At 31.7% G+C, this 15,420-nt stretch overlaps 1 protein-coding gene across 1 annotated transcript in view; it reads right to left on the minus strand.

Moving 5' to 3' along the window:
* LOC124538624 overlaps positions 1-15,420 on the minus strand; it is a 560,620-nt gene that overhangs the window by 18,957 nt on the left and 526,243 nt on the right. Inside the window, exons 4-5 of the mRNA XM_047115740.1 lie at positions 13,465-13,569; positions 8,983-9,065 (exon numbers count right to left, since the gene is read on the minus strand). Coding sequence (XP_046971696.1) covers positions 8,983-9,065; positions 13,465-13,569 — 188 coding nt within the window. The remainder of the gene's footprint in view (positions 1-8,982; positions 9,066-13,464; positions 13,570-15,420) is intronic.

A 15,420-nucleotide genomic window follows, 5' to 3' on the forward strand; every position in this document is an offset into this window, starting at 1 on the left:
CAATAAATACGTCGTTAAACGTGAATGTAGGAAAACACCTACATCAAACTGCGAGATTTTTCTTGTTTTTCCGAGATAACCTCAAAAATACTGTAAGCTGATGTTTACTACCATCGTTTCGTCCAAATGTTCATTAGCTGACAGCAAATGGCCATCACGGACGAGGTCGAAATGAGGATATGGCCAGGAAAATGATGATGTTATCTTATAGAATCGCTTAACTTAGTAGCCATTGACAATTATGGCTATTCAGAATTAAGCCTTAAGGTATGTTTTTAAGACTTATTATATCCAAAGTATGGCTTTTTTTCATTTTGGTGTACGTTGACTTGAAACTGCTTGACGTGTCACACAGAAGCGTAGCGTGCTTCGACGAGGCCCCGTACAAAAAAATGTTTTGGGGCTCTTAAGAAGGGTATTTTGGTTCCCGTGGTCCGGGTGCCACAGATATGATAGATATAGCTACGCCCCTGTTGCCTTGATGATAAGTGATAGCGACTACCCAGAGTCATTGTTGTCGTAAAAAAAATAATCATTTGTTACGTTACCAATGCACTACCAACTTTGAAGTAAGATAATATGCCTGTACACTGGCTCACTCATCCTTTATAACGGAACATATAAGTACTATGAATCACTGCTTGTCGGTATAATATAACAAAGAACAACTCACCAAAGTATCGCAATTGGATTATTGGCTTTGGAACAAAGAGGACAAACATGCAAACTTTTTATTTTACAACGTTTTTGTAAAACAGCCAGCATTATGTTGAAGAAATTGAAGTTACCGGAGTTGATTGTATATTCCGTCATTAAATGTATGATATTATAAAAGGGGCATATAATTGCTCCTAATTTAGATGAGAAAACGCTTGCTGCAAAATTGTTATTTAAGAGCGCCTCATGATATTTTTTATAAGACCTTTTAAAGATAATAAAAAGTACGGTGGCGCGTTCAATTCCACTTTTATGTAAATGACACTTAATCTTTATTTTATATAACTCATAAAGTCATAAATGTTTGGTGTTATTGTGTGTGTTTGAGTAGATATGACTGAATTGGTGGCGCTGTGATCGGGACATTAATATTTCTCTGTCTGTTTGTTTGTTCATTCCGTCTAATCTCTGGAACGGCGGGACCAATTTTGACAGCACTTTCAATAGCAGATAGCTGATGTAATAAGGAGTAACATAGACTACTTTTATTTTAGAATCTGTGTTGAATCAAAATGCGTACGAAGTCGCGACAACAGCTAGTAAATATTAAACATATTTGTGGATACACACGTCAGAATTAATGTGACACGTTTTTCGCTGTTTTTTAGATGAGCTACAAATTCGACGAGATACGAGTAATAAACATATTAGGCACGAGATAACTTAATAGTGCTTGCTCAAGTTTGAACCTGTAATCAGTTTAGTTAAACGCATTGTGTCTACTAGGCAATTAACAAGCTAAATCTCAAGTAAATAGAAAGTGACCAGTATGTGTTATGTATTATTACAGCCTGTAAATTTTCCAATGATGGGTCGTCCCCCTCCTTTAGAGGAAAAGGTTTGGAGCTTATTTCACCACGCTGCTCTAATACGAGATGGTGGATACACAATCATTGATTAAGATGTAGAAAATCCTAGCTATCTTGACTTTCGTGGTATGTATTGGCATGACAATTAATATTATATCTTTATACAGATACTATAAGATTTATTAAGCGAGTTGGAGCTATAAGATTGAGGCATACATCGCGTTGGAGAGGAAGCGTTATTTGCCAAATTAATCGACTGCGTGTTTGTGACTCATTGAATATTCTTGACATCGCTTATGTTAAGGACAAAGGGTTCTAAGTGCTCGGGAAATGTAATTAATTCTGAATACGTTCCTTGGCGGAGAAACGATTATTGTAATTTGTTTATTTTTTAAATGGAGAACAACAAAAACATCAATATTGCGCTATTTAGATGTTCGGTAAATGATCTTAAAAATATAGATTTATTCGTTTAAATAACACACCTTTTATAAATATATACATGAGGAAAAATGTTTAAGAGAAAGTTAATTAAGTATTTCTGTGAAAATATCAAACGCTGATTATATAATTGTCGTTGTTTAGAAAAAGATTTATAATGAATATATATCCAAAGAGTAGTGAAAATGATGTTTCCAAATAAACTGCCTTCGACAAGAAACCAATCAAATCAAAAATGATAAAAATCGCTTCGCTAACGACCAAGCTATCGGGGATCATATACAAACAAAATGAAAGAATCATTAATTATCTTTAAAAAAAAAAAAATTAAATTAAATAAAAATACGTTAATATAATTCTCTACAAAATTATATTCGGTTCGAATTTAAAAGTAAAATACATCGGACCTTAAACAAGTACTTCATTAAGAATTTAAACAAAACCATTTATTATTAAAGCGATTTCTTGTTCGTAAATCCTCGCGAGGAAATGAACCTAATTATATCGGAATGTACTTTCAGGGTGATTACGAGCGTAGATTTTTTTATCATCACGCTTGAATTGAAAACGTGAGGGTTCAGTAATGTCTTTTTTATTTTTATATTTCTGGACTGGTTGTCGCCCGCGGATTCTTTCGCGTTTTAGGATGTTGTTTGTCTTGTGTTAGGCAGTTAGTCTTGGAGTTCAAGTTTGCTTCATAACAAATATCATCTAATTAGGTTCAGCGGCTTGGTCGTGAAAGAGCGACAGGCAGACAGACAGACAGACAGACAGACAGACAGACTTTGTTACTTTCGATTTATAATATTAATATAAATAATATAGATTATCAAAAAATTTAGAGCTTATGTTGTATTCGAAAATAACCGTATTTATAGAATAATAATAAATAAATAAATAAATAAATAAATATGAGACAACATCACATACAATTACTCTGATCCTAATGTAAGTAGATGAAGCACTTGTGTTATTGAAATCAGAAGTAACGACGGTACCACAAACACACAGACCCAAAACAACATAGAAAACTAATGATAATCTATTTCGACTAGGCCGGGAATCGAACCCGGGACTTCAGAGAGGCGTAGCCATGAAAACCGGTGTACACACCACTCGAACATGGAGGTCGTCAATCAATGATATATATTTTTTTTATAAATTAGGACAATCATATATGTCACCTGATGGAAAGTCACCCTTAGATATTGACGCTGTAAAAATATAACACGTTCCATTCAAGAACAACCTTGGGAACTAATGTGAGATGTCCCTTGTACCTGTAGTTACACCCTTCAAACCGTAATACAACAAAATAAGCATTGCTGTTATGCGGTAGTAAAAGTTGGTACTGATTGGTACTACTGGGCTTGCACAATAACTCCAATTATTGTCAAAATTAAAACGTTCTTATTACAACCGTTCGTTACAATTTTTACGAACCATTGTTTATGAACGTTTAATCAAAATTTTTGGAGTTCGGGAACAAATCAAATTGATTGGCTACGTTTGAATTAATAAAGCGATCCACATAAGTGATTACTTTGAAATAACTGCGAAAGTTAACCCGTGGCATTTGTTTGATTCGATGTAGAGAAATTGATTCATTTGCGATAATTTTAACGTTCCATTTATGAAATTTAATGTATTCTTTTTTTAAATGTATATCTGTTGACAGCTTAAAAAAACAAATATTAATACAATTTTTAATTAGTTTACATTTTATTTGTGGTTTTGTTTACAGTCCAATATTAATTTTCTAAATGTATTTACCATCCTACTAATACGGCCTACACAAATGTCTGTAATTTAAGTTACCACTTTAAGCCGGTCTAATAATCAAAATTAACATTATACCTTCCTTTTAGGGATTAACTCATATATTTTAGTAATAACATATTAACATAGTTTTAATGTAAACCTAAGAGTTAATAATGTATGTTAATATTGAAACGATTTACTGTTCCAACTCATTTAAATTAATATTCTTTTTTGAGATGGTTCATAAAGAGCTCTTTTGAATTAATTTAACTAGGAAGAACCGAAAGAAACTGTGTAGTATTTTCGATCATTAAAAATTATTATCATAAATTATCATTATCATTAAATGGTATAAAACAAAGTCGCTTACCGAGGTCTTTCGCTATGAATGCTTAGATCTTTAAAATAATGCAACGAATTTTAATACGGTTTTTAACGAACGACGACCTCCGTAGTCGAGTGTTGTGTACACCGGTTTTCATGGGTACGCCACTCTGTCCCGGGTTCGATCCCCGGCCGAGTCAATGTAGATTATCATTAGTTTTCGATGATGTCTTGGGTCTAGGTGTTTGTGGTACCGTCGTTACTTCTGATTTGCCATAACACAAGTGCTTTAGCCACTTACATTGGGATCAGAGTAATTTATGTGATGTTGTCTCATATTTATTATTTATTTATTTAATAGAGTGATTGTAAATAATACGTGGACAATATAATAAAGAAACACTGACATTTTCTGACGTTTCTAATGTGATGTAGTAAATAAAAAAATTGTAGAATACTTAGTACGAGTGTTCTCGTGCAAAACCGGGGTCTGGTTCACATATGAACCAACAAATGCAAAATGCTTTTTATCATTAATATAAAGGTATACTGAGTAAGATGCCTTATTTATCGATGTTTATCGATGAGATTTAAATTTTTTAAAAGGCCAATTCAAAAAGCTAATGGATATAAAACAAAATGCACAGATAAATAATGTGAAGCAACAAAAGTGAATATAAATTCCCGGTAATATAAAACGACGTGTTTATTTGTTAATACGTCAAAAGCGCTTTCTCTTTAATAATAAAAATACTACCGGAAATACTAAAGCGAATGCATCGCTTTTGATTTTGTTGCTTCTATTTTGAGATTCCGTATCCTTTGTCTTTCTTTTTTTATCAGAGGTTTTTAACTGATCATTTATGTGGGTCTCGCGCGAAATTTCGCGTTCATTCAAAAACATTTTCGAATTTTCTAAAACTATGAAAGATTTTAATTCAATTAACCTTCATTGTAAACTGCAAGTCACTTATATAGATTTTGCGTTAAAATTATGAAACTTTTTTTAATTATGTCAAATATGTGTAAACTGTAATATGTCAAAATAATTTAGTTAAATTAGAATTGAAGGCTGTCGAAAACAATTTACTTTAATTTTTACGTTTTTTTTATGCAAACTATGTTTTTTTTAGTGCTGTATAAACAGCCATACCTTTTTTCCGGTCTGTAATATGAATAAATTAATTCTTTGTTAAATTGAAACAATTGAATTAATTGCAATCAAAAATCCTCTTAAATTTTCTACTATTCGAAATAAGTATAACCCCGACTTTTATGAGCAACTATCGCCCCATAATTGCTACGAAGACAATCGGCTTACACTAATAATATAAGTTACGACAAATAATTTTTAAATATATAATAAGATTTTACAGGTGATAAGAAAAGCGTGGAGTTAAATTTTAATATAAATCTAACATTGTATTTCAATTGATGGAAAGCTAACACCTAGTCATTATTAAATTAAATTCCTGCTTTGAGCATTATGTATGTGCATAATGAAGACAAGACAGACAGTTCCTCTCGTGACTCTTCAGAATATCAGAGGGATAAGGGGCTCTCGAATATCTCGTTCTAGACGTTCATAAAATTTATAATATGTATGCTTCAAAGAATAAATTAACGCTAAGCATCATCTTTATACAAACTTCAAAAAGGTTTTATATATTTTTGAGTATATACGGCTATAAGTGTATTATCGAGAACATCTGAATATACTCATAAGGACTCAGACCAGTATTGGATATATTTCATTATGGTCAGCAGGTCGATGTCAGGCGCGGTTCGAAAGGACGTAGGGGTCATGAAAAACATCCCAAAATTGTATACGTCAAAACGATGTTAAAAAATCTATTATGGTATACGATAATTTGACAGGTTCATCTTTTCTAAATATTCATACAAGAGATACCTAGACCATACCCATAGTTATATAATCCACCAGTTTACCAATAATAATGGAACCCTTTCATTTGTTTTAGAATTTTATTCATACAATAGTATACATATTACAGTCAAATCTAATTTTATTTATGAGCCGAGAGTGCCCAGTGCGGGTTCAAACGCAGGCAAGCACCACTATGTATATGTGCTTAATTTGTTTTTATAATTCATCTCGTGCTCGGCGGTGAAGGAAAACATCGTAAGGAAACCTGCATGTGTCTAATTTCATTGAAATTCTGCCACATGTGCATTCCACCAACCCGCATTGGAACAGCGTGGTGGAATGTGTTCCAAACCCTCTCCTTAATGGAAGAGGAGGCCTTATTCCAGTAGAGAGAAATATACAGGCTGTAACTTTACTTTAATTTTTTATTATATTCAAATATCTATAAAAAAGTATAAGATTTCCTTTTAATTTTATTACCACCACGACAATGATCTCCTTTTATTCTCTTTGAAATCTTTATTTCAAACATCTAATATTGTAAATAAATTTCAGACTTTGCTCCATATTATTTCTGAAAGGAACGTTATAGCATTTCCCCCACGCTGCACCTGTTGACAGCGCGAAGTTAGAGCTTGTTTAAAGTAAAATATGACGTCTACTGACGCTGCAATCGTCTCCAGCTGAGATATTGGAAATCTGTTACACTAAAGCGCAGTTGGAGGCTTCAATATTAAAGTCTTTGCGACAATAGATCCGTCGGAGTGTAGTAAACTGAACCAGGTTTCAAATTTTTTCTGGAATTTCGCCTCGAATAATATTCCATAACAAATTCATAGTTTTGTTCAAAATTTCTGTTCAATTAGAGTAGTCACAGAAAAAAACATATAAATACATAGAATCGGTATTAAACGTTGAAAATATTTAAACGAAAAATATTAAAAAGTTATGAAATGTCTTTAAAATAAGATGCATAATTTTATTTTAATATACACGAGAGACCCGACCCAGCTTCGCATGAGTGCAATGCTAATATTAAATAAAGTAGAAATTGCCTAAATTATCAGTGTTTCTTTACTATATTATCTACTTTTTAATACAAAAACCTTGCACTCGAATCACTCTATCTATTAAAAAAACCGCATCACAATCCGTTGCGTAATTTTAAAGAACTAAGCATACATACCACAGAAAGTGATAAGTGACATAGTTTTATACAATATATATATAATTCAACAGGGTTATATCACTACAAAATGATTTTCTCTTTTAAATGTGTACAACTTTATTAGTCCTTCTGTAGGTTTACATTTTCCGCACAACACGGTCTAATTATTTCAATATGCACTCATTTCCCTGTACCGCAGAATTAACGGGAAATGTAATGAAATATTATATTAATAACAACAATAATTTCGTTATAATTTATTAATGACAGTTTAAGAATACTCTTATATAATAATAACAAATAAAATCATGCCTAAATATAATTTATACTAGTATCTCCTTTGTATTATTTTGCAGATTAATCACACATAAATAAATATAATAAAAAAATCTATTTTAATAAATATTGGACAACATCCAAACATTACTCTAATCCCTATGTAAGTTGCTAAAGCACTTGTGTTATGGAAAATCAGAAGTAACGACGGTACCACAAACACCCAGACCCAAGACAACATCGAAAACTAATAATAATTAATCTATGTACATTGACTCGGCTGGGGATCGAACCCGAGACAGAGTGGCGTACCCATGAAAACCGGAGTGCACACTACTCGACTAGGAGGTAGTCAAATATAATGCCGGTTGATTTTTAATTTTACAGTGAATACGATATTTTAATACCATATATTTTTTTCTCTCAATGCAAAGTTTTCTTTAAGTCGATATAATAATTATGGTCGGTGTTAATTACGGTAATAACTTTAATAGGAGTTGAGTTTCTTAGTTCTCATTAAGAGTTTTTTCATTGGCTTTAGATATATCTGCTTGTTATCTATGATAATATAATCATTACGTAATATAAAGCAAAGTCGTTTAGCGCTGTCTGTCCCTATGTGTGCTCGGATCTTTAAAATTACGCAACGGATTTTGATGCGGTTTATTTTTAATAGACAGAGTGATTAGAGAGTAAGATCTTTATATGTAATACACGGACAACATAGTAAAGAAATACTCGGTGGTAGGGCTTTGTGCAAACCCCTCTGGGTAGGTACCACCTACTCATCAGTTATTCTACCGCCAAATAACAGTACTCAGTATTGTTGTGTTCCGGTTTGAAGGGTGAGTGAGCCAGTGCAACTACAGGCACAAGGGACATAACATTTTAGTTCCCATGGTTGGTGGCACATTGACGATGTAAGGAATAGTTAATATTTCTTACAGCGTCATTGTCTATGGGTGATGGTGACCACTTACTATCAGGTGGCCAATGTGCTCGTCCGCCAACCTATATTATAAAAAAATGAAACACTGATAATTTTAGAAGTTTCCAATGGGATGTCGTAAATGAACAAATGTAGTACCTATATTTAGTATCAGCATTGCACCAGTGCGATCTAGGGCGGGTCGATAGTATATACATATTTATATATTACTATTTTGTGTGTGCGTCTTAACCGCGTGTGGGTTGTGGTGTAAGATATTGGGATCTATGTACTTTTATAATGAATCAATTAATTAAAAAATTAACAGCTTTACAAATAAATAAACAAATAACCACACACTCTTAAGCATTTTTAAATAAGACGATACAGCTCTAATAGTAATGGAATTAATGTTTATTCTACCAAATGTAATTTAGAACGCTTTGGTAATTTTAAAAAATTAACAGATATTTAAAATTTACATTCATACATAAGAGAATTATAGAAATGTTTTTTATATTTTGAAAGTTTTATAATTATTATAATAATATATTTACGTAAAGAATGTAAGACAGTTGTAATAAGCTACTATATCTATTGTCTTTTTATACAATCTTATCACTAATCTGCCGGAATCTTAAATATATGATAATTGTGATTATATTCTTACCTGGTGCAGCAATTTGTGATTCGCAGAGATCTCCCGTGTAGCCGGGCGCGCAGATGCAGCTCACAGCCGCCGGGCCCATTTGCCTGTTAATAATTACGATATCTTACTAAATATTCAACTTACACGGATTGCAACTTTGGGTATACTGTTTATATGCTTACGTAATCATATAAAATTATATGGATGAGTATTGTAAACTAAAATTACAACTTGTTTATGAATTATATGTACATAGTTTTAGTTGTTTCCCGTGGATTTGCTCGCGTTTCAGGGGTTGTTTGTCAGTTATTAGGTATAGTAGTAATACTTCTCGAAGTTCAAGCTTGCTTAAATATTTCGTCAAATTCAGTTCAATGGTTGAGTCGCAAGTAACACGTACAGACAGACTTAATTTCGCATTTTCAATGTTAGTATGGATTATTTATAATATATAGTTTTTTATTTTAGTTTAAAAACTAAAGACAATAAACGCAACTAAAAATAGTAAATGGTTCTAATAATATAATAGTTCTAATTTACAGGACTTGAATATTTAATGATTAATTGGATATAATATACAAACTTAATTTTTATCTATTTAAATTTATAAATGTATGTACCTACAACATAAATCTAAATATTACGAGTAGCCTGGTATTAGTAACAAATTAAAAAAACAAAACAAACAATCGTCAGTTTGACGAATGTTTTTTTTATATGGTAATACATTACAAATTATTATGTTTGTGTAAAGATCGTTTTCGTATAAGAAATAAATAAAGTTTAATATTTGTGAAGTCGTTTAATTCGGATGTTTCCGTTTTACGAATATCGCTGACGCTACATTTAATTTTTTTTCTGGTCAAAAATATTTGTAAAATATTAAAATTTCTATTAGAATAGATTGTTATTTAAGAGGCCCATAAAAATACTCAGTGATATTAACAGGCCAACAATTTCCATATAACGGATGAGCAAAGGAATGTCGTCATAATCGCTCCGAGTTCCGAGTCTCCGGTGTACCCTCAAGTGTGCATTTATCAGTTGTGCACACTCGCATTTAAAGCATAATTCATAGGTTACGAGATTGTATGGAAATTGATGCTATTATCACGGTCCTGAGAGCACTTCACGCAGGCAAATGCATTACGTCAGGCAAACAGTTTGAAAGCGTTTCAAATTATGCGACACATTCTGCCGCCATCACAAACGACGCCATTTTTTTTTTCACAGATTATAATAATTTCTTATCTGTTTTATGGTCAGTGTTTAAATTTGAACCTACTGGTTTGAGCCATATGAAACAATTTCATTTATTTTTGTATATTATTGCTATTTAATTGAAAATTGTTTAATGAATGAAATTTTAATTAATTTACTTAAAAGTTTATTTAATGATAATTTAAGTACGAAGTAAAATTGCATATATTTTTTTAAATTTTATAGTATACTTAATATTTTGTTTTATTTTTTTTACAATTTCACCATTACGTATGCAGACGTAATATATTATAAATATTTTTTGTGTGACGAATAATGAATGAATGAAGGAATGAATTAAATGAACCGCTTGGAACAATTTTTTATTATTACATTCATTTATTCATTTAATTTCTGTTACTACACGGCATTAATTAACAACTCAACAATCAATCAATAATTAAAGCGAGAAAACTCATAAAGATCAAAAAGATGCGTTGTTTACGGTATCAGGAATTTATATTCATTTTTTATTAGCTTGTTTCATTATAATGTTCCTTGCACATTTTATACTCTGTGAGATATCTTATTCTAATTGTATTATAATTACTTTTATATATATAAGTATAAGAAATCGTAGTATTTTAAACAATATACCCGTCGAAAGGTTTCATTATAAATATTGAGAATTCTCTATTGTGTGCAGCGAAGAACTCGTTATGGAGAGGAAATTGCGAGTATTTAGTTTGCGACCAGTTTCATATGGACAGAAACCTATTATAATTATTTGCATTAGTTTAAAATTATAAAGAAATGACAGTTATATAAAATATTTTATATAAAAAATAAATAATTTGTGTTAAATGTTTTTTGATGTATGTATATTTGTTGCTTAAATATTTTAAGCGCTGAAAGCGCTATAATAACATTTATAATATAATATATGTTTTCGTGATTAAATAGTTTGTTCAGACAAAAGTAATAAAGAGTAACAAAAAGGTACGGAACCTTTTTGTGTTTGTCAAAAAATGCCTTAAAAAATCATTTCAGAAACTATAAGGCAACGAATAACTTATTCGGCTTAGATCTTTATGCCAAACACTATTCGCAATTATAAAATTATTTGCGTTCGTTTTTTTTTCAATAATAAATCTTAATTAACCTAGGCAGTACTTGATCTGTTGTTTCATGTGTTGACTACGTTATTACATATTAAGATTTTTGTCCTAGTTCCACTATTTAATGGTTTATAAGTGTAATAAAACTACTCACATAACATTACATGTCACTATACTAATTTACCAATCGATACATATGTTATTTATCCGCTTTTTGTATATAATAATCCTTTGATCGCCCATCCACGAATCTGGCTTTCTTCTGCCCTGCCCGTTCAAAATCCACCGCCTTTTGTTTTTCTCGTGCCAGGCAGTACCAGCTCCCCGCACCACGACACGAGAGGAAGTGACGGGAGTCCCACAATACGGTGTCGATAACCGAATCAATAATTATACTAATAAACATTATTTCAATTAAAAACGTATTTAAAAATCAAAGCCGTACTAAATATTATTATTTCAATTAAAATTATATAAGTATATTTAAAAAATCATGACATTAGGGTGTTTGTTTTGTGGAATAAATAAACATTCCAACATTTTTATTACTTTTTATGTTTATTTTTAGAGCAAATAACTTTTGCTTATGAGAACAGTAACGTTCATGTGATGTCTTTAACATTTCAACTGCTATAACCAATTTTATGACTTTGCTACGAATAAACTAATTTATTATATAATATTGTACGCTAAGCAAATGAATAAAAAACACATAAAACACCGGTCGTTATTTGTTTTCTTAAAGCTGTGCTAAGCAGAAGTTTGGATTAACGATCAGATATGTAGTTTTTACATCAAAAATAATTTATTTCGTACGAAAAAATGCTAGTAACATGTCAATTTAATAATAAGTTAGATGAGACCTTTTTAAGGTTATTTTAGGAAAAAGTGTGTTATATGACTTGGTATTTCATCTGAAAGAGATGATGTGTATATTATGTATTCTTAAATCTTTAAAACTACGCAACGGATTTTGATGCGGTTTTCTTTTAATATTATAGACAATGTAGTAAAGAAACACTGATAATTTAAGAAGTTTCTACTATGATGTATATCATTGCGAAGCCAGGGCGGGTCATTAGTTAGATCTATATTCATAAAGTTAATTATTTATTAGAAATGTATAATTTTATGCCCATTTGTCAAATAATTTGATTGTCGCAGTGTCGCAAAGAAAGGAGGTTCTATAAATTCGTTTAACTTTGTATTTATTCTTAAGTTTGATACCTCAGAATTACTTATGTATAAACCAATGATTAATTCTTCGGGAGCACTTTCACTCCTTTTGGTACCATTTAAATTTGAAGAAATATTAGTACGATTATTTTTGAACTAACATTTTGCAGAACTATTTTAAATCATGAAAATCAGCACATTTTAAATTAATATAACCTTCTATTAATATTTTTAAAAGGACAGCATATTTTATCGCGTGTGCTCACTACACTATGTCAATCGTAAAATATAAAAAAGGACTACTGTGGTTATGTTTTGTTATAAAGTGTAATCAATCAAATGGATTCCCTGTATTTACACAAATATTTTAGATCAAAATTGTTATGATGAAAACTAAATTTAAATGAATGAATATAGATCTCAAACAGTGTGCGTTGACAATATTATAATACATTAAAGTTTTTTATTAACAACATTTCAAAATTTTTTTTTTAAATAGGTTGGCGGACGAGTATATGGGCCACCTAATGGTAAGTGGTCACCATCACCCTTAGACAATGACGCTGTAAGAAATAGTAACTATTCCTTACATCGTGAATGTGCCACCAACCTTGGGAACTAAGATGTTATGTCCCTTGCGCCTGTAGTTACACTGGCTCACTCACCCTTCAAACCGGAATACAACAATAATGCGTACTGTTGTTAAGCGGTAGAATATCTGATGAGTGGGTGGTACCTACCCAGGCGGGCTTGCACAAAGCCCTACCACCAAGTAAATTGACTTTCCTTGTCAAAAAGCCACATCAAATGCTATTTATTTTAGGTTACAAAACAAAAACGAGAATTACTTTCTCCGTAAAAATAACTAAGTAAAGTACTCTTAAGTTTCCTTAAGGAAAAACTTACCTTTCGTTAGAAGTTAGCTCAAGTAAGAAATGTACAAAAACAGGAAACTAATTTATCAAAACACCTGTATTTGCTCATAAGGTTTGACGTGGGTCGTGCTTACCTGCAAGTACCCCCGTTTTTGCACATGTTGGAGGTCCTCGGGCATAATGGACCGACGCCGCAGTCCGCGCCGGAATAGCCTTCGAAACACGCGCAGTAAAACTCCCTGTGGCAGAAAAATATTTACATTGCAGAAATATAGGTAAAGGGGATTCCAAATTTAAATGGATTTGTTTTACCTTACTTGGATTAATTGCAATCTTAGAGAAATTGGGTTAGATAAACAATAAATGGAAATAATTGTGTTTCTACAAGATTGATTTGATTAGTTTCAACCGGGTCAAAATGTAAATTTAAAAGAGAAAACAACAAAACTAATAGGTTTCAGGTATTTATCAATTATCTTCTATAACATTTAAAATAAATAATACAAGTGAGCCAGTGTAACGGACACACGAGACATAACATCTTAGATCTAAATTTTGGTTACGCATTGGTGATGTAAGAATTGGTTAATATTTTTATAGAACAAATGACATTGGCCGTTGGTGATAACATATTGGTCTATTTCTTCGTCTACTTATGAATATCATAAAAAAACTTTATTTTTTTAAATATGTTATAAAATAAGTTTTACTCATAAGTGTTCAAGGTTATTTACCTAAGAATGTCTTTTGTCTTTATATCGTAGATGATGACATAAGAAAAAATGAAGACAGCATTACTAAAGATATTACTCTCTAATAACATTGGTTAATGAATCAAACACACCAATCCCCCGGATAGTATGAAAGCAGTAGATTTTGCGTCTTGAGTCACTTGGTCGTTCCAAATTGTGTTATACAGTTACAGCCTGTAAATTTTCGACCGCTGCATTAAGATCTCCTCTCCCTTTGAGGAGAAGGTTTTGGAGCTTATTCAGAATTTCGTTGAAATTAGTACATGCAGGTTTCTTCGAGATGTTTACCTTCAACGCTAGCACAAGAGGAATTATAAACACAAAGTGTTTGACCCTCAATTATCCCTTAAGTAGTGTGTGTTTTAACCATTAGGCCACATCGGCTCACAATTTACTTTGGATCATGGGACCGAGGAAATAGAAAATGCACCGATAGTTGTACACATAAGCGCTATTTTCAAAATTCGGACAAAAGGAGGTTTTTACAATCCCGTTTATAATATTTATATTCAATCCGTAGGCATCTGAAGGAACTAAGAAAAAAAAAATAATGTAAAATTTTATATCTCTATGAAAAGTTGATATTGTAAATTGAACTTAGTCGAAAATTAAAAAGGTTGCTTTTGCAGTAACAGGCAGCATAAAAAATATCGCTCTGGTTTTTACTTTAGTAATCAAGATTAATTCTACAGATAACTGAAGTGGAATAATCTCTAAAAAGTATTTATATATTTTAGCCTCTTTCTCGGCATACTGCCAGTAGTTGCTGGTTGCTTAAGCTGTGCTTGATACTTGTTTTTCGTTTGTAGTCTTTACTTGTTTTTGCAGCGTGATAACTATCTTTCGTGATAGTTTCTGTGTACAATTCACACATAAAAAAGGCTTTAAAATAATCACAAAAGTTAGCTAAATAAATAATAATAGTTAAGACACAGTGGATATATTTTTGTGCATCTGTGTGTTTCGCACGACGTATTGCTCTATTTCTTCTTTATTATTTTCATAATCTACTTATACGGCAAACTGACATACAGGAGTGCAAAACATTACATAAACAGCCTGTAAATTTCCTATTGCTGGGCTAAGGCCTCCTCTCCCTTTGAGGAGAAGGTTTGGAGCATATCCCAACACGCCGCTCCAATGCGGGTTCGTGGAAAAACATGTGGCAGAATTTCGTTTAAATTAGTCTCATGCAGGTTTCATCACGTTTCCTTCACCACCGAACACGAAATGAATTACAATAGAAATTAAGCACATAAAAGTTCAATGGTGCTTATCTGGGTTTGAATTGGCAATCATCGAACGCGTTCTAACCATTAGTCCATCTCGGCTCACTTG

The sequence above is a fragment of the Vanessa cardui genome, chromosome 20 (assembly GCF_905220365.1).
Source record: "Vanessa cardui chromosome 20, ilVanCard2.1, whole genome shotgun sequence".
NCBI classification, from domain to species: Eukaryota; Metazoa; Arthropoda; class Insecta; order Lepidoptera; family Nymphalidae; genus Vanessa; species Vanessa cardui.